This window comes from Nansenia antarctica (genome assembly GCF_963989245.1).
Source record: "Nansenia antarctica genome assembly, chromosome: 9".
NCBI classification, from domain to species: domain Eukaryota; kingdom Metazoa; phylum Chordata; class Actinopteri; order Argentiniformes; family Microstomatidae; genus Nansenia; species Nansenia antarctica.
Genome location: NC_137679.1, coordinates 45,117,682 through 45,139,389, shown reverse-complemented (window position 1 = coordinate 45,139,389; position 21,708 = coordinate 45,117,682). Strand labels below are relative to the sequence as shown.

General features: G+C 47.0%; 1 protein-coding gene across 1 annotated transcript in view; it reads left to right on the top strand.

Moving 5' to 3' along the window:
* Nucleotides 1–12,272: 12,272 nt before the first annotated feature.
* Nucleotides 12,273–21,708, top strand: part of LOC308165694 (coiled-coil domain-containing protein 81-like) — a gene marked incomplete at both ends in the record, with an annotated part of 18,626 nt that continues 9,190 nt past the window's right edge. Inside the window, 6 exons of the mRNA XM_080539843.1 lie at nucleotides 12,273–12,351; nucleotides 17,199–17,260; nucleotides 17,793–17,952; nucleotides 18,795–18,922; nucleotides 19,524–19,704; nucleotides 21,429–21,591. Coding sequence (XP_080395969.1) covers nucleotides 12,273–12,351; nucleotides 17,199–17,260; nucleotides 17,793–17,952; nucleotides 18,795–18,922; nucleotides 19,524–19,704; nucleotides 21,429–21,591 — 773 coding nt within the window. The remainder of the gene's footprint in view (nucleotides 12,352–17,198; nucleotides 17,261–17,792; nucleotides 17,953–18,794; nucleotides 18,923–19,523; nucleotides 19,705–21,428; nucleotides 21,592–21,708) is intronic.

Genomic DNA, 21,708 nt, shown 5'->3' with positions numbered 1-21,708 from the left:
TCCTGCGCTCAGGACTGGGGGGTCTCCTCTGGGGCGGGGGGGTCAGGGTCAGGGTCAGGCCTGGGGAGGGAGGGGGGGAGGGGGTCAGGGTTAGGCCTGGGGAGGGAGGGAGGGGTCAGGGTCAGGCCTGGGGAGGGAGGGAGGGAGGGGTCAGGGTTAGGCCTGGGGAGGGAGGGGGGGAGGGGTCAGGGTCAGGCCTGGGGAGGGAGGGAGGGAGGGGTCAGGGTCAGGCCTGGGGAGGGAGGGAGGGAGGGGTCAGGCCTGGGGAGGGAGGGAGGGAGGGGGTCAGGGTTAGGCCTGGGGAGGGAGGGAGGGAGGGGTCAGGGTCAGGGGGAGGGAGGGAGGGAGGGGTCAGGCCTGGGGAGGGAGGGAGGGAGGGGTCAGGGTTAGGCCTGGGGAGGGAGGGGTCAGGGTCAGGGGGAGGGAGGGAGGGAGGGGTCAGGCCTGGGGAGGGAGGGAGGGAGGGGTCAGGGTCAGGCCTGGGGAGGGAGGGAGGGAGGGAGGGGTCAAGGTCAGGCCTGGGGAGGGAGGGAGGGAGGGGTCAGGGTTAGGCCTGGGGAGGGAGGGAGGGAGGGGTCAGGCTTGGGGAGGAAGGGAGGGAGGGAGGGGTCAGGGTTAGGCCTGGGGAGGGAGGGAGGGAGGGTCAGGCCTGGGGAGGGAGGGGTCAGGGTCAGGCCTGGGGAGGGAGGGAGGGGTCAGGCCTGGGGAGGGAGGGAGGGAGGGAGGGAGTCAGGGAGGGGTCAGGCCTGGGGAGGGAGGGAGGGACGGAGGGAGGGTCAGGCCTGGGGAGGGAGGGAGGGAGGGAGGGGTCAGGGTTAGGCGTGGGGAGGGAGGGAGGGAGGGGTCAGGCCTGGGGAGGCAAGACACAGGCCTTCAGACACGGGCACAACCCGTACCCCTAACCTTACCCCTAACCCCTTACCCCTAACCTTACCCCCCAACCTTAACTTTAACCCTTATACCAGTTCCTAACATCAGAGTGAGATTTCAGGACAGTTTGGCCTGATGCAAGCCGTCTTCCTTCCCTTCTGTTAAACAACATGAGGTTGCGTGTCACAGACCAGATATGCTGACCAGGCAGCAAACACAAATAAACCTCACGTGTCTGTGAGTGACAGCTTCTTCCAACTGAATGTTGTTCAGCCACAGCACCAGTGTGATCCAAACACGACCTTGTGTTGAGTGTCACAGCACCGGTGTGGTCCAAACACGACCTTGTGTTGAGTGTCACAGCACCAGTGTGATCCAAACACGACCTTGTGTTGAGTGTCACAGCACCAGTGTGGTCCAAACACGACCTTGTGTTGAGTGTCACAGCACCGGTGTGGTCCAAACTCGACCTTGTGTTGAGTGTCACAGCACCAGTGTGGTCCAAACACGACCTTGTGTTGAGTGTCACAGCACCAGTGTGGTCCAAACACGACCTTGTGTTGAGTGTCACAGCACCGGTGTGGTCCAAACACGACCTTGTGTTGAGTGTCACAGCACCAGTGTGGTCCAAACACGACCTTGTGTTGAGTGTCACAGCACCAGTGTGGTCCAAACACGACCTTGTGTTGAGTGTCACAGCACCAGTGTGGTCCAAACACGACCTTGTGTTGAGTGTCACAGCACCAGTGTGATCCAAACACGACCTTGTGTTGAGTGTCACAGCACCAGTGTGGTCCAAACACGACCTTGTGTTGAGTGTCACAGCACCAGAGTGATCCAAACACGACCTTGTGTTGAGTGTCACAGCACCAGAGTGATCCAAACACGACCTTGTGTTGAGTGTCACAGCACCAGTGTGGTCCAAACACGACCTTGTGTTGAGTGTCACAGCACCAGAGTGATCCAAACACGACCTTGTGTTGAGTGTCACAGCACCAGAGTGATCCAAACACGACCTTGTGTTGAGTGTCACAGCACCAGTGTGATCCAAACACGACCTTGTGTTGAGTGTCACAGCACCAGTGTGGTCCAAACACGACCTTGTGTTGAGTGTCACAGCACCAGAGTGGTCCAAACACGACCTTGTGTTGAGTGTCACAGCACCGGTGTGATCCAAACACGACCTTGTGTTGAGTGTCACAGCACCGGTGTGGTCCAACACGACCTTGTGTTGAGTGTCACAGCACCAGAGTGATCCAAACACGACCTTGTGTTGAGTGTCACAGCACCGGTGTGGTCCAACACGACCTTGTGTTGAGTGTCACAGCACCAGAGTGGTCCAAACACGACCTTGTGTTGAGTGTCACAGCACCGGTGTGGTCCAAACACGACCTTGTGTTGAGTGTCACAGCACCAGTGTGATCCAAACACGACCTTGTGTTGAGTGTCACAGCACCAGTGTGGTCCAAACACGACCTTGTGTTGAGTGTCACAGCACCAGTGTGGTCCAAACACGACCTTGTGTTGAGTGTCACAGCACCGGTGTGGTCCAAACACGACCTTGTGTTGAGTGTCACAGCACCAGTGTGGTCCAAACACGACCTTGTGTTGAGTGTCACAGCACCGGTGTGGTCCAAACACGACCTTGTGTTGAGTGTCACAGCACCAGTGTGGTCCAAACACGACCTTGTGTTGAGTGTCACAGCAAAGGGGGTGGTTGAATACTGAGGACTCAAGACACACTCAGCGTGAGCTGAAGATCTTTCCAAGTAGCAGGAGCAACATTATATTATAATTATAATTATACAGTATATATATGTTACGGTACATGTGGGAATACGGTACATGTGGGAAAACTAGGGTTAGGGTTAGGTGCTACGTCGACTGTATGCTGGCATGTCTAACCCTAACCCTAACCCTAACCCTACCCCTAACCCTAACCGTAGCACCCTAGCACCTAACCCTAACCCTCGTTTTCCCACATGTACTGTAACATATATATATATACGGTGCTCCTCTCAGCTCCTGGAAGGGTTCATTATAATGAACCCTTCCAGGAGCTGAGAGGAGCACCGTACACTAGCATATCATATATATATCATATATCATATGATATCATATCATATATATATCATATATATATATATATATATATACAGTATATGTTACGGTACATGTGGGAAGACGGTACATGTGGGAAAACTAGGGTTAGGGTTAGGTGCTAGGGTGACTTGGTACATGCTGGCATGTTTAACCCTAACCCTAACCTTAACCCTAACCCTAACCGTAGCACCCTAGCACCTAACCCTAACCCTAGTTTTCCCACATGTACTGTAACATATATATATATATATATATATATATATATATATATATATATATATTATAATGAACCCTTCCAGGAGCTGAGAGGAGCACCGTACACTAGCATATCATATATATATACACACACACACACACACATACACGCACGCGTGCACGCACGCACGCACGCACGCACGCACGCACGCACACACACACACACACACACACACACACACACACACACACACACACACACACATATATATATATATATACATATACACACACCTGGGGACAGGGCCAGCAGCAGCAGCAGCAGAGCTCTCATCTCCTTTAGTCGCAGCAGGAGAGATGAAGATGAAGATGAAGAGGAAGAGGAATATGAAGATGAAGAGGAAGATGAAGAGGAAGATGAAGAGGAAGATGAAGAGGAAGATGAAGATGAAGAGGAAGAGGAAGAGGAAGAGGAAGATGAAGAGGAAGATGAAGATGAAGAGGAAGAGGAAGAGGAAGAGGAAGAGGAAGATGAAGATTAAGATGAAGAGGAAGAGGAAGATGAAGATGAGCTCCACGTCGTAACCCCCAATAGGGAAGAAGAAACCGCAGACGCTATTTTGTGTAAAAAATAACAAAAACAAGCAGTTTTGGAATCTCCGTTAATAACGGGTTAATAACGGGTTGTTCACTCTGTTGAACCGAATTCAACATTCTGTCACTTGTCGTCAATAATAATAATAATAATAATAATAATAATAATAACCTTTAGTTGTATAGCACTTTTCCTGCAAACGTTGCCGCTCAAAGTCCTTCACAAATAAAAACAATGATGGAGCCTAACAATAGTAATCAATGAGTCAATCAATCAATCAATCAATCACTGTCTGTAGAGCACTTTTTACATAGAAATGTCACAGAAGATTCACAACAAAAACAATAACAGGCTACTAAACAATAAATAGAGTAGAAACAATTATGGTCTAGTACCAAACCACACACCCCAGGAAGTCAAGTGATGGAAAACAAGGACTCCGTTATCACAAGCTCACCTCGCGCTGTCCGGTGTCGTGTGGCGGAATAAACGGAATGAAAAAGAAAAGAAACGGTGAAATGAAACTTCCGTGACCGCCGAGGCGACATGGTGGCGGTGGTGTTATAGCGCCACCTTCTGGTGACATGGTGGCGGTGGTGTTATAGCGCCACCTTCTGGGCGGACAGGCGCTGTAGTATTTCTACCTTTACCTATGATGGCTAGGACGTCGGGTTATAAAGCGAAAGCTTCTTTATCTAACATTTCAGTTGGCATGTACACTTGTGATCACTTTCAAACAATAAACGCGCTATTAGATATTCACTTTCAATCCTGGACGTTACAAATCGCATTTCTCAAAACGATACAAACAAAACTGTCAACTTCTGTGACGCCTGGCCGCAAGGCCTTCTGGGACCTGGAGTTCGTATTAATCGATCTCCTGTAACTGTCAATCAATCAAAGTTCTGTTTATCTGTCATGACATTGAATCCAGGAACACTGCACCCAGATGCCTTGGGCAGAGCAGGGGGGAATTCCATCAACGTCCCTAAAGGAAAATACAGGCTTACTCATCAAAATGAGACCAGATTTTTTGTACATGTCTCACGAAACTTAAGTAGCCTAAGGATTGGGTTTTCCTTTGGCGACATTGATGGACGCCATTGTACTTCTCAACAACTTTGTCTCGGACTTGTTTGGAGAGTTCCTTGGTCTTCATGGCCGTGTTTGGTTGGTGGTGCCTCTTGCTAGTCGTCATTTCAACACGTGGATGTCCCACAATACGTAGAACAGGTGAGTTTCTATTGTTTATTTATCCAGTGTTTCCAAGTGGAGTGCTTTCACTTACTATGACTTGATATGTTCACAAAAGTATTCCCTCTGCAATAGGCTAGTACCTTTGTAAAAAATAATAGTAATGTGGCAACCTGCATGCTGCATTTGTTTAGTTTTCATAATTTGACTGTACTCGCTTTGGATAACAGCGTCTGCTGAATGGGAAACGTGTACATGTAAAGAGTCGAAGTGGGAGGCGCCCTATCCACTCATCTGGTTGTCAACACTTGAAAAATGAAGATCTAAGCTGACCTCTCCTCTCCTCTCCTCTACTCCCCTCCCTATTCCTCATTATCATTCTCCCCCCTGTCTCCTAAGCCATATAATCTACAGGCCACATACCAGACATGTAATGAGCTCTTCTTTAGCTTAGCTTAGATGTGTGTGCTCCATACGTCTCCTGGGTTAGATGTGTGTGCTCCATACGTCTCCTGGGTTGGATGTGTGTGCTCCATACGTCTCCTGGGTTGGATGTGTGTGCTCCATACGTCTCCTGGGTTAGATGTGTGTGCTCCATACGTCTCCTGGGTTAGATGTGTGTGTGCTCCATACGTCTCCTGGGTTGGATGTGTGTGCTCCATACGTCTCCTGGGTTGGATGTGTGTGCTCCATACGTCTCCTGGGTTAGATGTGTGTGCTCCATACGTCTCCTGGGTTAGATGTGTGTGCTCCATACGTCTCCTGGGTTGGATGTGTGTGTGCTCCATACGTCTCCTGGGTTAGATGTGTGTGCTCCATACGTCTCCTGGGTTAGATGTGTGTGTGCTCCATACGTCTCCTGGGTTAGATGTGTGTGCTCCATACGTCTCCTGGGTTGGATGTGTGTGCTCCATACGTCTCCTGGGTTGGATGTGTGTGCTCCATACGTCTCCTGGGTTAGATGTGTGTGCTCCATACGTCTCCTGGGTTAGATGTGTGTGTGCTCCATACGTCTCCTGGGTTGGATGTGTGTGCTCCATACGTCTCCTGGGTTGGATGTGTGTGCTCCATACGTCTCCTGGGTTAGATGTGTGTGCTCCATACGTCTCCTGGGTTAGATGTGTGTGCTCCATACGTCTCCTGGGTTAGATGTGTGTGCTCCATACGTCTCCTGGGTTGGATGTGTGTGTGCTCCATACGTCTCCTGGGTTGGATGTGTGTGTGCTCCATACGTCTCCTGGGTTAGATGTGTGTGCTCCATACGTCTCCTGGGTTGGATGTGTGTGTGCTCCATACGTCTCCTGGGTTGGATGTGTGTGCTCCATACGTCTCCTGGGTTGGATGTGTGTGCTCCATACGTCTCCTGGGTTGGATGTGTGTGCTCCATACGTCTCCTGGGTTGGATGTGTGTGCTCCATACGTCTCCTGGGTTGGATGTGTGTGCTCCATACGTCTCCTGGGTTGGATGTGTGGATGAGGGAAGCCTAACCCTAACCCTGAGACACATACCCAGCACGATAGAGCTCCCAGGGGCCGCCATACTGACAGACAGACAGACAGACAGACAGACAGTAGTGGGCCTCTGTCACCCCTCACAGACACTGACAACCCAGGACAGGTGGACATCTTTGTGCCCCCTCCCCCCCCCTCCTCCTCCTGCATGCCCCCGCTAACCTTCTGAAACCAGTTCTGGCCGTAACCAGAAAGCTCCGTAGCCTTTAATTCTATGAACCAGATTATAAGAATCATTTCACACTGTGCAGCTGAGTATCTCATCCACTTGTATAGATAGACCTGTATCTGTATGTATAATAACCTTTAAGAACCTTTATTTGTAGAGCACTTGTCCTGCAAACGTTGCTCAAAGTGCTTTAACATATCCACACAGCATAAAAACAATAATAGAACAATAGTAATCAATAAAACACACAATAGCAATAATATAAACTACATCATAAAACAAGAATAAAACATACACTCCAAGGGGCATAGAACAAAGATAAACAAAATAACTAAATAATATAAGAATTACTATAAGATTGAAACAAGTAAATACATATGTTACGGTACATGTGGGAAAACTAGGGTTAGGGTGCTAGGGTTTGACATGCCAGCACGTACCAAGTCACCCTAGCACCCATGCTTAAATTTGACGAGGACTCAATTGCTACTACTGTGCAATTGAGATACCTCAATAGGTATGGTGATATAACTCTGTACGAATTACTGATGATACAGTTTTAGATTGCATACAAGTGGACTTCATTTCACTAATTATGTGACTTCTGAAGGTAATTGGTTGCAACAGAAGTTTTTAGGGGCTTCATAACAAAGGGGGTGAATATGCACATGCCAATTTTCAGTAAAATTTAAATTCTTTTTTAATATATATATTTCTCATTTCATTTAAAAACGAACACTATTTTGTGAAGATTCATCAAATAAAATTCTGATTCATTTTTTTTTTTAAATTACAGGTTGTAATGTAATAAAATAGGTAAAAAGCCAAGGGGGGTGAATACTTTTGCAAGGCACTGTATGTGCGTTCTACCACCCAGTATCCTTACATTTTCATCACATCAGGATAAGCTAGTATGAAGCTATTTTGCAGTTTTTCTGTGTTGGAGGCAGGCTAATTTACAGGCTAGTTTATAGACGGCCAACTAGTGGTCGTTGTGTGTAAATAGCAGCTTAGCATTGTAAAGACTAGGCTCTTTTAGTAGGTAAAAAGGCACGGCCTCAGTACAGGGGGAAGGGCGTGACCTCTAGAAGGAGGAGGGTGGGTCAGTACAGGGGGAAGGGCGTGACCTCTAGAAGGAGGAGGGAGGGTCAGTACAGGGGGAAGGGCGTGACCTCTAGAAGGAGGAGGGTGGGTCAGTACAGGGGGGAGGGCGTGACCTCTAGAAGGAGGAGGGTGGGTCAGTACAGGGGGAAGGGCGTGACCTCTAGAAGGAGGAGGGTGGGTCAGTAGAGGGGGAGGGCGTGACCTCTAGAAGGAGGAGGGTGGGTCAGTAGAGGGGGAAGGGCGTGACCTCTCCGAAGGAGGAGGGTTTGTGCCGCAGGTCGGCGTGTTCCGGCGAAGGCTTGTTGTCGGCCCGCGGACCGCCGTGGTTGTCATGGTTACCCACCTGCTCCCGGGAGTGACCTGGAAGGGGGGGAGGGGGGGTGGACGGAGACAAGAGAGGGGTGAGTGACCCCTGGATGACCCCCTAAGGGTTGTAATACACACATGGGGTGAAAGGTCAGGTCTGTTTGACTGGTGTCTGCTACTGCAGGGGGGCTGACAGGTAGCCGACAGGACATGACCATATAAGGCACATATGACAGGACATGACCATATAAGGCACATATGACAGGACATGACCATATAAGGCATATATGACAGGACATGACCATATAAGGCAGAAGTCAGCTACATAGGTCCATATCTGGTTGGCTCAAAATGGTCCATCAGTCTCTCCTCCTCCCACCCTTCATCCCCCTTTCCTCTCCTCCCTCAACCCTCCATCCTCTCCTCCTCCTCAGACCTCTTCACCCCCTAACACCCTACACCCTCTATCCATCCACCCCCTCTCCTCTCCTCCCTAACACCCTACACCCTCTATCCATCCATCCCCCTCTCCTCTCCTCCCTAACACCCTCTATCCATCCATCCCCCTCTCCTCTCCTCCCTACACCCTCTATCCATCCACCCCCTCTCCTCTCCTCCCTAACACCCTCTATCTATCCATCCATCCCCCTCTCCTCTCCTCCCTAACACCCTCTATCCATCCATCCCCCTCTCCTCTCCTCCCTAACACCCTCTATCTATCCATCCACCCCCTCTCCTCTCCTCCCTAACACCCTACACCCTCTATCCATCCATCCCCCTCTCCTCTCCTCCCTAACACCCTACACCCTCTATCCATCCATCCCCCTCTCCTCTCCTCCTCCCCCTCTCCTCTCCTCCCTAACACCCTACACCCTCTATCCATCCATCCCCCTCTCCTCTCCTCCCTAACACCCTCTATCCATCCATCCCCCTCTCCTCTCCTCCCTAACACCCTCTATCTATCCATCCATCGCCCTCTCCTCTCCTCCCTAACACCCTCTATCCATCCATCCCCCTCTCCTCAGACCTCTCCTCCTCCTAACACCCTACAGGCCTATTCAATTAGCGGCCCACGGGCCGCATGCGGCCCAGACGCGACCCCCGATTGGCCCAGCCATAAAAGCAGAGAAAAACGTATTTCGCGAGTGTTCATACTGTAGCGAACGGAGACTTGGTAGTGTAACTCGCTCCATGCGGGAATCGAACCCCGATCTCCCGCATAACCGACGACCGCGCTAACCATTAGACCAAGAGAGTTAACTCCCTTGGTGGAGCTGTTAACGGGCCTCATACAGGATCGTTACAATACAATAGTAGCCTACAGAACGTGAATATAACACCAGGGCTCTCAAATATCACGCATTGGGCGTGGCAAGGTGTGACGTGTGAGCGTGTGAACAGTCAACCCAATCAGGGCATTGTTCAATTACAGCTCTTTTATTGTGTTCAATCAAGTCTTTTGGACGTGCCTGTGTCAGATGTTACCTAATTTAAAAGGAAAACTATAAATAAACTGCTTGTATTTCCTTAGGCCTACATTCATTTGTGTTGGTTTGAAATGTGTCATTACCTGGTGCCTAGGCTACTGGTCGCTGAAAATGTCTGGCCCAGCAAAATGTCTTGGTTTTCAAATCTGGCCCAACTGAATTTGTAATTGAATACCCCTGCACACCCTCTATCCATCCATCCATCCTCCTCTCCTCTCCTCCTCCTCTCCTCTCCTCTCCTCCTCTCCTCTCCTCTCTTCTCCTCTCCTCTCCTCCTCCTCCCCCTCTCCTCTCCTCCCTAACACCCTACATTACCAGTCCTCTCTCCATCATTGTAACTACTGATGTCACGTGTTCTAATGGCAGGTTTAACTGAAGACGACTGATGACTACAGATTCACTTACTGAGACAAACTAGTAAGTCGCTTTGGATAAAAGCGTCTAAAAGTGACTTCAATGTCAATCTTAAACGTCATAATAACGTCATTGATAAATAGGAGGTCGTGTGAGTGTGAGTGACCACCAGTCTGACCTGCGCCGGTCGCGTTCCGAAGGTCCAGGTCCTTCTGCGCAGGCGTCCTGCGCAGCTCCTGGTCGTTGCGCTGGGTGCGCCGCAGCCCCCTCTGGACCGCGGGCAGGCCGGTGTAGCGCTCCGAACCCCTGCTCGCGCTTCTCTGACCCGGAGGACGTCATCATCAACTCTGGAAATAATTAGTAAAAAAAAAAATGATATTCATCTCATAAGACGTGTAGGTTTAGCCTACACTGTTTTGTTATAGAAGTGCTGCTCCCCCAGAGAGACAAACCGTTACGCCAAATCCTTTATTCCTTCAGCCGTTCGGCTGCTAATGAGTAGACCGAGCAGGGAAAGAGGGGGTCCTGCCATCTCCTATGCACTTTTTTGCACCCCTTGAATCTGTTCTTAAACTTGAACTGTGAACTTATGCACTTTTTATTTTATTTTTATGTATAGCCTATCTCTTGAACTGTTCTTAAACTTGAACTGTTGGACCGTGGCCTGGGTCTGTGGGACTGGGACTGTGTGTGTGGGACTGTTGGACCGTGGCCTGGGTGCTGAGCTCCAGTGATTGAGTGAGTGTGTCGTTGTGTGATCGTGCATTGATGGCAGCTACTAGATTGAAATCAAGTGCAATACTGAAACACAACTGTGTACATTTCAAACCTGCAAACTGCGACACTTTAAATGAATGTGCAATATGACAACCCTCGGGTACATAAGGTTCAGAGATAGGAAATGTTAGAATAGGTATAGCATAGCATAGAGTACAGCACAGTGTTTTATTTGTATAGTATAGTATAGTGGATAGTGTACATAGCCTTTATGTATGTAAACCAGCTCTTTTCCCTTCTTGTTTTTAGTTTTTTTTCCTAGCACCAGGGGAGCCCCCCCTCCCAAATTTCGTTGTTTGGTACCTGTACTATATCAATGACAATAAAGACCATTCATTCATTCATTCATTCATTCATTCATTCATTCATTGTGTTGGTGGCCATGAACTGTGGAAACTGAATTGCCCTTCGGGGATGAATAAAGTATTCTGTATCTGTATCAAAGCATTTCGCTGTACCGTCTACGGCTGTATTCTGTGTATATGACATATAAAATAAAATAAACATCCGTAACAATACAACAGCATCTACAGCTGCGTGTGTGTGCGTGTGTAGCTGGGGTGTGTGTGCGTGTGTAGCTGGGGTGTGCGTGTGTGTGTGCGTGTGTAGCTGGGGTGTGCGTGTGTGTGCGTGTGTAGCTGGGGTGTGCGTGTGTGTGAAGCTGGGGTGTGTGTGCGTGTGTAGCTGGGGTGTGTGTGTGTGTGTGTGTGTTAATATCCTACTCAGGCGGATCCCATAGAACCACATGATGTGTAAATGCACTTTAGAACAGTAGATACTGTGAAATGACTTGTGTATTTGTCACTAACACTTCCCAGGTGATATCAGACACACCTGGGATCACGTGTTGGACACCAAATTAATGTAAATAAATAGATGCAAATAATGAAAATGTTGTTGTGTTGTTGTTGCTTAGCGACCAACTGCAATAAGAGGAACTATTTTATTTGAGGGGAACTATTTAAGATGATTAATTACGAATAAAAACTATTTGAATTTGAGTGTGCTTTTCTAATTCATACTGACAGTGTTGGTAACCGTTTTATAAAAGCAATAGCTCACTTCAGGCCAGTGGTATATGCTTATTGAATGAATGAATGAATGAATGAATGAATGAATGAATGAATGAATGGTCTTTATTGTCATTGATATAGTACAGGTACCAAACAACGACATTTGGGAGGGGGGAAAAATCACGTGTTGGACACCTGCTGGCAGAGAGACTTGGTCGACCACCGCAGACCTCTGGACCCCACGCTCTATGACTTCACCCGTCTGACTGCTTTATGACCGATTATTCCGCGTCTATTGTGACGTCGTCGCTCCTGGCAACAAAGCACACCTGAGCGCACCTGATCTTCATTTCCCCGGAGCAGATTTACCGACCGGCGGAGGAAAGTTATGATGAAGGCATAACTTCATAACTTGACCACGGAAGACATACATCAGGTAGGCTAAGTGCTTTACATAAAACAGATAGCTAGAAACTAAACACGTTTAAAAGAGTAGGCTATATTTATGTATAACAATCATGTTTTTTCTGTTTTTATTATACGCGTCATATCCAGACCAACGGTACTACCGACAGACAGACAGACCTCCAGACATGACCGACAGGCTGCTGTCCTTGGTGGGAGAGGCGGAGAGGAAGGGGTTCCCAACCCTGGCGCTGCTCTCCGAGAACGGTGGGTTCATCAGAATAATATAATAACAATAATAATAATAATAATAATATTAATAACAACATGTATTTGTATAGCGCTTTTCCTGCAAACGTTGCAGCTCATAACGCACCGGACTCTCTGTTATAACCACGTATAGGCCTAGTCATCTCTCTGTTATATAATATATATATAAATGATATAACTATGAAATAATAATAACATATTTGGAAATGTATATGTTTTTAATTTGTCAATATTTTTGGGATTGAAGTTGAATGAACAACACTGGGGACATCCCAAATCCCATGCAAAATCCAATTTACATCTTTAACCAAAGCTTTTAAAATGTAGAAAACAACAACTTAGAAGCCCATATCATTATATTCATAATAAATAACAATTGACTATACATGAAAAACCTAATGGAATTAGTATTTGTCCAAATGTAGACAAAATACAACATGATTTAGTACTGGGGACGGAAAAGGCACCGTATTTAAAAAATGACCCACCTCCCTTTCATCAGGAATCTTCCCTGAAGCCCTGAAAACTGCAGTTATTAAGCCTCTACTAAAAAAGAACGGCCTAGACCCATTTGTACTAAACAACTACAGACCCATATCAAACCTTCCCTGTACAGGAAACATTTTTTTTTTTGTAATCAGTATTTTATTGAATTTTTCAATTAACACATTTCTTGACTTATACAACTTTTGTATAAAATGGTAACAATATCACCGAATAAGTCTTGCTGTCATCAAACAGAAATATTACAGAAAAAAGAACAAACTATAAAATAAAAATAAATAAATAAAAAAGCACCCATAGATTACATTCATCACTCATCCAATTTGTCAACTTAAGTCTTACAACCGACTAGCAATATATCTCAAGTATTCTCCCCATTTTGCTGTGTATTGTTCAGTTCTGTCCATAGTACTGAAGGACATTTGTTCGTATGCTGCCACCTTTGCCAACTCCATAAGCCATTCCTGGAAAGATGGCTCCCCTGCGTTCCTCCAGTGTCTCATAATGATTTGTTTTCCAACCATTATACTGGTCTGAATAAATCCTGCAGCTCCACATAGAGACGTCATTTGTGGATCACTGAGAACATACAGTCTCGGACAAAACTCAAAGTTGTCCTGGGTAATGTTTTGCACCCATTCGTGGATCTTTCGCCAGTAATTTTGAATCATAGGACATTCCCAGAGTGAACCAGGGTCCCTTCCGGCCTGCAACATTTCCAGCAATCAGCATTGTCCTTGAGCTTCAGCCTGAACATCCTGGAGGGGGTCCAGTAGAACCGGTTAAGAACCTTGAACTGGATCAGTCTAATTTTAATGTCTCTCGATACTCTCTTAATGTTCTCACATATTTTGTCCCATTCTTTTTCTGTGAAATCAATTTTCAAATCAACTGACCAAATTACCATCAATGCATAGGATACCTTAACCGTCTGTTGGAAAACCATTTTATAATAGATAGCCGCCTCATGTCCCATACCCAATATCTTTGTAATCCTAGACAGAAGAGTTGACTGTTGAGGTGTGATTCCTTTACCTAGAATACTGTCCAGCAAATGGCGGAGTTGCAAGTATTTCCAAAAATCATGTCTAGGCAACCCATATTCATTAACCAACTCCTCAAATGATTTCAGACCATCTCCCCCATATATGTCTGTTAATGTTACAATTCCTTTTCTTACCCATTCCTTCCATATAAAGGAACACTTATTTATTTGCAATTTGGGGTTATTCCAAATACAAGATTCAGAGTTAAGATAGACATTTACTTTAAAGGACTTAGATATTTTCTTCCATACATTGTAGAGGTTGGCTATTATAGGATGGGATCGTAATTCAAATGATAATTTGCTGGACATAGAATTTATAGGGGCAATAGGGGAAAGCAATTTTTGCTCAATCTCAAACCAAGGAGGGGCCCTTTCAGGTGGCAGTGTCCACTGAGCAATGTGTCTCAGGCAGTAGGCATAGTGAAACAATATTAGTTTAGGTAAACCCATACCACCCTTATTGATCGGGACTTGGAGCTTTTCCAACGTTATCCTAGCACGTTTACCATTCCATAGAAACTTTTAGCAAATTTGGTCAAACCTTTTGAAATACACATGGGGTATGGCAATAGGAAGGCATTGGAGCAGGTAATTCAACCTCGGGATACAGTTCATCTTCAGGACATTGACCTTCCCCCATAATGATAGAAATAGTGTTGACCACCTTTCTGTATCTAAAGCAATTTTCTTAAAAAGAGGGTCGGATTTTTTGTTGATTATTTTGCTGGTTTGATGAGGAAAAAGGATACCTAGGTATTTTATACCTTCCATAGGCCACTGAAAAGACGCTGCCTGGAATAAAGTCTTAGGGCAATACGAAGTTAGTGGAAGAGCCTCGGACTTAGACCAATTGACCTTGTACCCTGATAGCTTGGAGAAGGACTCGATGTTGTCTAAAAGTGCTGGGACAGATCTACCTGGGTCCGAGGCAAGCCATAATATGTCATCCGCATATAACATAAGCTTATGCGTGGACTCATTTATTCTAATTCCTGGAATATTCGGGTTGTTACGAATCATTACTGCAAGGGGTTCGCAAGGGGCTCCATACATCTACAAGGCCCATGGAATTACATATTCTCTTAATAATTAAAACAGAATCAGTCTCTCTACCTCCTGTTGGCTTACTGCGATACAGGATTTTATCTAGGGCATTATTGAAATCTCCCCCTAAAACTACAGGGTACTGTCCAATATCACACAATTTACTTTCCAAGTCCGCAAAGAAACTAGGATTATCTGCATTCGGTGCATATACATTGGCCAATATCAGGGTCTGACCTTGTATGTCAGCCAATATTATAACTAATCTGCCCTCCTCATCTTTAACCTCCTTCCTTAGCTTAAATTGCAAACCTTTGTTAATTAGTATGGCTACCCCTTTACTGTTAGAAAACCCAGCACTAAAGAATACATGCCCCACCCATTCTCTGCATAGTTTAACTGATTCCTGATGAGAGCAATGTGTTTCCTGCAAAAAAACTATATCCTGTTTTTTAATTTTCAAATGTCTCAAAATCTTTTTTCTCTTAGCTGGACACCCTAATCCATTTACATTCCAGGTGGAATAGCACAAATTCCTCTGATTGCTAGTCATAGATAAATGTTTACGTATTTAACCATAGAATGAGTGTTGGTTATAATATAATGTAAGACCCCTGGTGCATTAACAAAGTAAATAATAACATGTAACTTATAAGACACAAAACAAAAACTTGGTGATCTCTATAAGCAGAGAACAATATGACTAAGAACAGTATCATAGTAAAACAAAACAATAACCTTCCTAGGTCCATGACTTAGAACAAGTCAGCCCAAAAGCCCTCTGCTTTGGGTAAATTGTCCAAGATGTGTTCAGATGATGTGTCCATCAGAATTGTAAGGGGTTGTACAGTTAGTAAAATAACCCACTGGGGAATTATGGCCATAACAAGCTTACATGTTGGTCACATAGCTTAGAACAAACTCAAATGTCAGATAAACTGTACAAGGTGCCAAGCGGGTAATAGACCAATACGCATATTGCGTTAAAAAAATAAAATAATCCCCGCACCTATTAAACCATATCCCAAATTAAGGTTTCTTGAAAACGCACCGTTACAGTAGGCCTACCGTCCTCAGCGATGCTCAATAAACTGTAAGGCTGCTGACTCCGGGTTGTCAAACACCCGTGGGCCATTTCCATCGGTGGAGATCCTCAGACGTATAGGCCTTATCTCTCTGTTATAACCACAGCCTTAGGCCTTATCTCTCTGTTATAACCACAGCCTTAGGCCTTATCTCTCTGTTATAACCACTTATAGACCACAAAACTTCCTCCAACTAAACAAGGACAAAACAGAGATAATTGTATTCGGTGCACCTGACAAAAGATCGAAAGTCAGTGCAAAACTTGATTCTCTCTCTCTTCACAGTAAAAAACTGGTCAGAAATCTTGATGTAATTCTAGACTCCGATCTAAACTTCAACAGCCACATAAACTCAATAACTAAATCAGCCTACTATCACCTGAAAAACATAACAAGAATGAGAGGTTTCATGTCCAAGCAAGACCTTGAAAAACTCATCCATGCATTTGTTTCGAGTAGACTTGATTATTGTAATGGTCTACTAACAGGCCTATCTAAAGGAGCTGGTCTACTAACAGGCCTATCTAAAGGAGCTGTTCGTAAATTGCAGCTCATCCAAAACGCCGCTGCTATAGGGTCCTAACAAAAACAAAGACATTTGAACACATTACACCAATCCTGAGATCCCTGCACTGGCTACCAGTCTCTCAGAGAATTGAATTCAAAATCCTCCTAATTACATACAAATCACAAAATGGTCTTGGACCAAAATACATATCAGATCTCCTCCCACCCTATATTCCCCCAAGGTCCCTAAGGTCAGCTGAGACTAACCAGCTAATAATTCCAAGAGTAAAAACAAAACACGGTGCAGCAGCTTTCAGTCACGCTGCTGCATGCTCCTGGAACAAACTCCCTGAAGAAATCAAACAGGCCCAAACCCTTAAAATATTTAAATCTAAGCTAAAAACCTTCATGTTTTGCAGCAGTTATGATTAAACACAAACACTTCTATCAATGTCTTTTTTCCATTAACTATTGTCTTTTTAAATGTTTTATCTATTTAGTTCTTATATTTGCTTTTATTCATTGTAATTTAAATTTTCTTACTATGCTCCTCTTGCTGTATTTTTAAATAATGCATGTAAAGCACTTTGAATTGCCCCTGTTGTATGAAATGTGCTATACAAATAAACTTGCCTTGCCTTGCCTCTTTATTTCAGACGTGGAAAGCATCTGGTCAAACGTGTCAGCTTTTATTGAGCAACAGCTGACCTTGCAGAAGGTAAGGCAACAACGCGTCAACACATACAGTCTATCAGACCTAGAACAGACTGGAAGTTGATATGTCAACACATCTGTGTTCTGTTGTAGCCCAGTAAAAACATGTTGAGTTTGACATAAAATATGTGTGTGCCTGTGTGTCCGTCTGTCCGTGTGTGTGTGTGTGTGTGTCTGTCCGTGTGTGTGTGTGTGTGTGTGTCCGTCCGTGTGTGTGTGTCCGTCTGTCTGTCTGTGTGTGTGTGTGTGTGTGTGTCCGTGTTTCTGTGTGTGTATGTGTGTGTGTGTGTGTGTGCATCCGTCCATGTGTGTGTGTCTGTCCATGTGTGTGTGTGTGTGTGTGTGTGTGTGTGTGTGCGTCCGTCCGTGTGTGTGTGTGTGTCTGTCCATGTGTGTGTGTGTGTGTGTGTGTGTGTGTGTGTGTGTGTGCGCGTCCGTCCGTCCGTGTGTGTGTCTGTCCATTTGTGTGTGTGCGTGTGTGTGTGCTTCCGTCCGTCCGTCCGTGTGTGTGTGTGTGTGTGTGTGTGTGTGTGCAGGGGGTCCACATCGCGGGCCTGGGGACCTTCACGTTGTCCCGGGAGCAGATAGAGGTGGGGGGGGGCGGGGGGACGCTGCTCCTGCAGAGGCCCGTCTTCCTGCTGTCCAAGAGGCTCGTCCAATCACACGGCCTGAAACAGACCAGAAGCCCCGCTGCTGGTGAGTGTGTGTGTGTGTGTGTGAGTGAGTGTGTGTGTGTGTGAGCGTGTGTGTGAGTGTGTGTGTGTGTGTGTGTGTGTGTGTGTGAGCGTGTGCGTGTGTGTGTGTGTGTGTGTGAGCGTGTGTGTGTGTGTGTGTGTGTGTGTGTGATTGTGTGTGTGAGCGTGAGTGTATGTGTGAGTGTGTGTGTGAGCGTGTGCATGCAACCTTCTATGCGACCGTGTGTGTGTGTGAAAAACATTAACCTACTGTATCCATCTCCCCCCTGCTCATCCCCCTCTGTGTGTGTGTGTGGTGTAACATGGTGACCTCTCTGTGACCTCTGTGTGTGTGTGTGGTGTAACATGGTGACCTCTGTGTGACCTCTGTGTGTGTGTGTGGTGTAACATGGTGACCTCTGTGTGACCTCTGTGTGTGTGTGTGGTGGAACATCATGACCTCTGTGTGACCTCTGTGTGTGTGTGGTGTAACATGGTGACCTCTGTGTGACCTCTGTGTGTGTGTGTGTGGTGTAACATGGTGACCTCTGTGTGACCTCTGTGTGTGTGTGGTGTAACATGGTGACCTCTGTGTGACCTCCTCTGTGTGTGTGGTGTAACATGGTGACCTCTGTGTGACCTCTGTGTGTGTGTGTGGTGTAACATGGTGACCTCTGTGTGACCTCCTCTGTGTGTGTGTGGTGTAACATGGTGACCTCTGTGTGACCTCTGTGTGTGTGTGTGGTGTAACATGGTGACCTCTGTGTGACCTCTGTGTGTGTGTGGTGGAACACGGTGACCTCTGTGTGACCTCTGTCTCTGTGTGTGGCTCCTCCCCCCCCCCCCCTCTTTCTCTCTCCTCAGCGGCGCGGGGGGGTGACGTCCCCGTGGTCCCTCTCAACATGGCGGCCGTGGCTCTGGCGTTGTCGTCAGGAGGGGGGGCGGGGCCAGGGCCAGGGCTTGTCCTGCAGAGGGACGTGGTGGAAGGCTGCGTCAGGGAGACCCTGCTGCTGCTGCTGCGCTGCGTGGCGGGGAGGGGGGGGGCGGGGGGAGGGGGGGGGCGCAGGGTGCTCCTCTCCTTCCCGGGGGTCGGAGTGTTGGCGTTCGGTTGCCGCGGCGACGTGAGGATGAGGTTCCACCAGCGCCTGATGGAGGCTGTGGACGGCACGGGGAGGCTGGCACACGCCCTGGCACAGGTGAGGGGGGGGGGCTGGGTGTGTGGGGGGGGGTGGTGTGTGTGTGTGTGTGGGAGGGGGGGGTACATGTATGTGTGTGTGGGGGGGAGGGTATGTGTGTGTGTGTAGGGGGGGGCGGTATATGTGTGTGTGTGGGGGGGTACGTGTGTGTGTGTAGGGGGGGGCGGTACATGTGTGTGTGTGTGTGTGGGGGGGTACGTGTGTGTGTGTGTGCATGCATGTGTGTGTGGTGGGGAGGGTATGTGTGTGTGGGGGTCTACATGTGTGTGTGTGTGTAGGGGGGAGGGTATGTGTGTGTGTATGTGCATGCATGTGTCGTGTGGTGTCACTGATGCCCTGATGGTCAGTCCTGTGTGTGCGTGTGTGTGCGTGTGTGTGTGTGTGTGTGTGTCAACAGAGGTCAGGCACCAGTAACTCCCTCCTGTCCGGGCCTGTCTCCAGCCTCGGCGGCTCCCCAGGGGACGACACCATCCTGCTGCCCCGGCCCCCGCCCCCCAGGCTGGGCAGGGAGGGGGGGGGCGGGGGCAGGCGCTGCTCCACCCTCAGGGCCCCCCCCAGGCCAGAGGAAGAGCCAGCAGGTGAGAGGCCTGGGGAGATTAGAGATTAGATTAGATTAGATTAGATTAGATTTTATTACTATCCTCTTTTTTCCTGTATTATTTAAATCTGTATGTAAAGCACTTTGAATCGCCCCTGTTGTATGAAATGTGCTATACAAATAAACTTGCCTTGCCTTACACACTACACCCTAACCCCTGCAGCCTACAACCTACATCTCTTACAAGTTCATACAACAGGGGCGATTCAAAGTGCTTTACATACAGCATTAAATAATACAGGAAAAAAGAGGATAGTAATTAGAGTATGTTAGATCAGATTAGGTTAGATTAGAGATTGCAGTTGTCACCAATAACTAGTATACTATAGTACTATACTATAACAGTATACCAGTGGCGGGCGGTGCATTTCACACCTAGGCCTTCAGTGATGTCCGACACATTCCTACCTGAATTATTCTACCTCTTAATACCATCGTTATGACGCCATGGCTCTAGAAACTAGACAGAAACACAGTATAACCGGGCGTTGCATCACCTTAACATAGTCAGACAAGTACAACAGAGTTATATTAATATTTCCGAAGCATTTTTAATCAATAAATCCGCATTTACAATGAAGAGTGTTAAACTAACATCTTTAAGATCGCTACATTACCCACGTCTGTCGTCTCGTCCACCATAATAGCGACAAAGGGTGCCTTTTTAATCTCCATTTTGATCTCTTCTTCCATCACTTCAGCAATAGCAAAAATCAGGTCGTTTTGTATTTTGCCTGACGTCCCAGTAAACACTTTGTTTGTGGACAGGTGGTAATGTAAATCTGGGTTGTTTTCAGCCAGAAAAGAAAGAAGCTCAACGTAGTTTCCTCTGTTTGTGGACTTGGCGCTTTCATTGTGTCCCCTAAATGAAAGTTATTGTTTACCCAAAAACAGGACACAATCGATCAGTATTATCGATCAGTCAACGAAAGCTTTCGTTGTGAGGCTCCGTTTCCCTGCACCCTTTCAAAAGTTTCACATCTACCGGCATAGTTCCGCATCTCAATAGTGAATATCAATAGTGCGTATCAATAGTGCGTAGCAATAGTGCGTATCCAATCAAAAGACGTGCTGGGTGCTGACATCATTGAGCCTTACAGCAGGCGCCGTTGTTGCTTTTGCTCGCATCTACGTAGGTTTACTAGGTACGCCACAGGTTTTCTCGTTCCAATGTTAAGTTACAGGTCGAATCCGCAGCACCGTTTAATGTGAAGGCGGGCAGATTTTTGAGCCCCCTAGCAACACATTTTGATTGGATAAAAGCTCTAACATAAAGGCCAGCCCTCCAAATCTCAATCGGAGACTGGAAGCAGCGCAACCAAGAGGAAAGCTATGAAATGAAGAGAATAGACTATGGGGAATCATTAATACATATTTGTGGAAAATATATATTAAAATAAAATGTATATTCTGATGATGTTTAGGCCAGCAGAGAAGGCCTTGCTGGCCCTGACGGCACACCACTGCAGTATACTATAGCACATTTCATACAACAGGGGCGATTCAAAGTGCTTTACATACATACGGTCTACAGTGTCAAGAGCGCTAAGGTCTAGTAGTACCAAAACTGAGGGTTAGATTAGGTTAGGTTAGATTATGTTAGGTTAGATTAGATTAGATTAGGTTAGATTAGGTTAGATTAGGTTAGGTTAGATTAGAGATTGCAGTTGTCACCAGTAACCGGTCCACCCTGTCCCTACCCAGAATGCTCTCTGGTGCCACGGTCTGGTGCCCGGTCTCGTCAGACGCTGCACCCCGCCAAGGCCACCGCCATCAGCATCACTGACCTCCTGGACACGCCCCCTGGACACCTGGCCACGCCCCCAACTGACATCCTAGACACGCCCCCAGCTGAGGCTGGCCACAGGTACCGTGTGTGTGTGTGTGTGTGTGTGTGTGTGTGTGTGTGTGTGTGTGTGTGTGTGTGTGTGTGTGTACTGTGATGAACCTGTGTGAAGAGGGGGGGTCTTGTGTTACTGTCCTG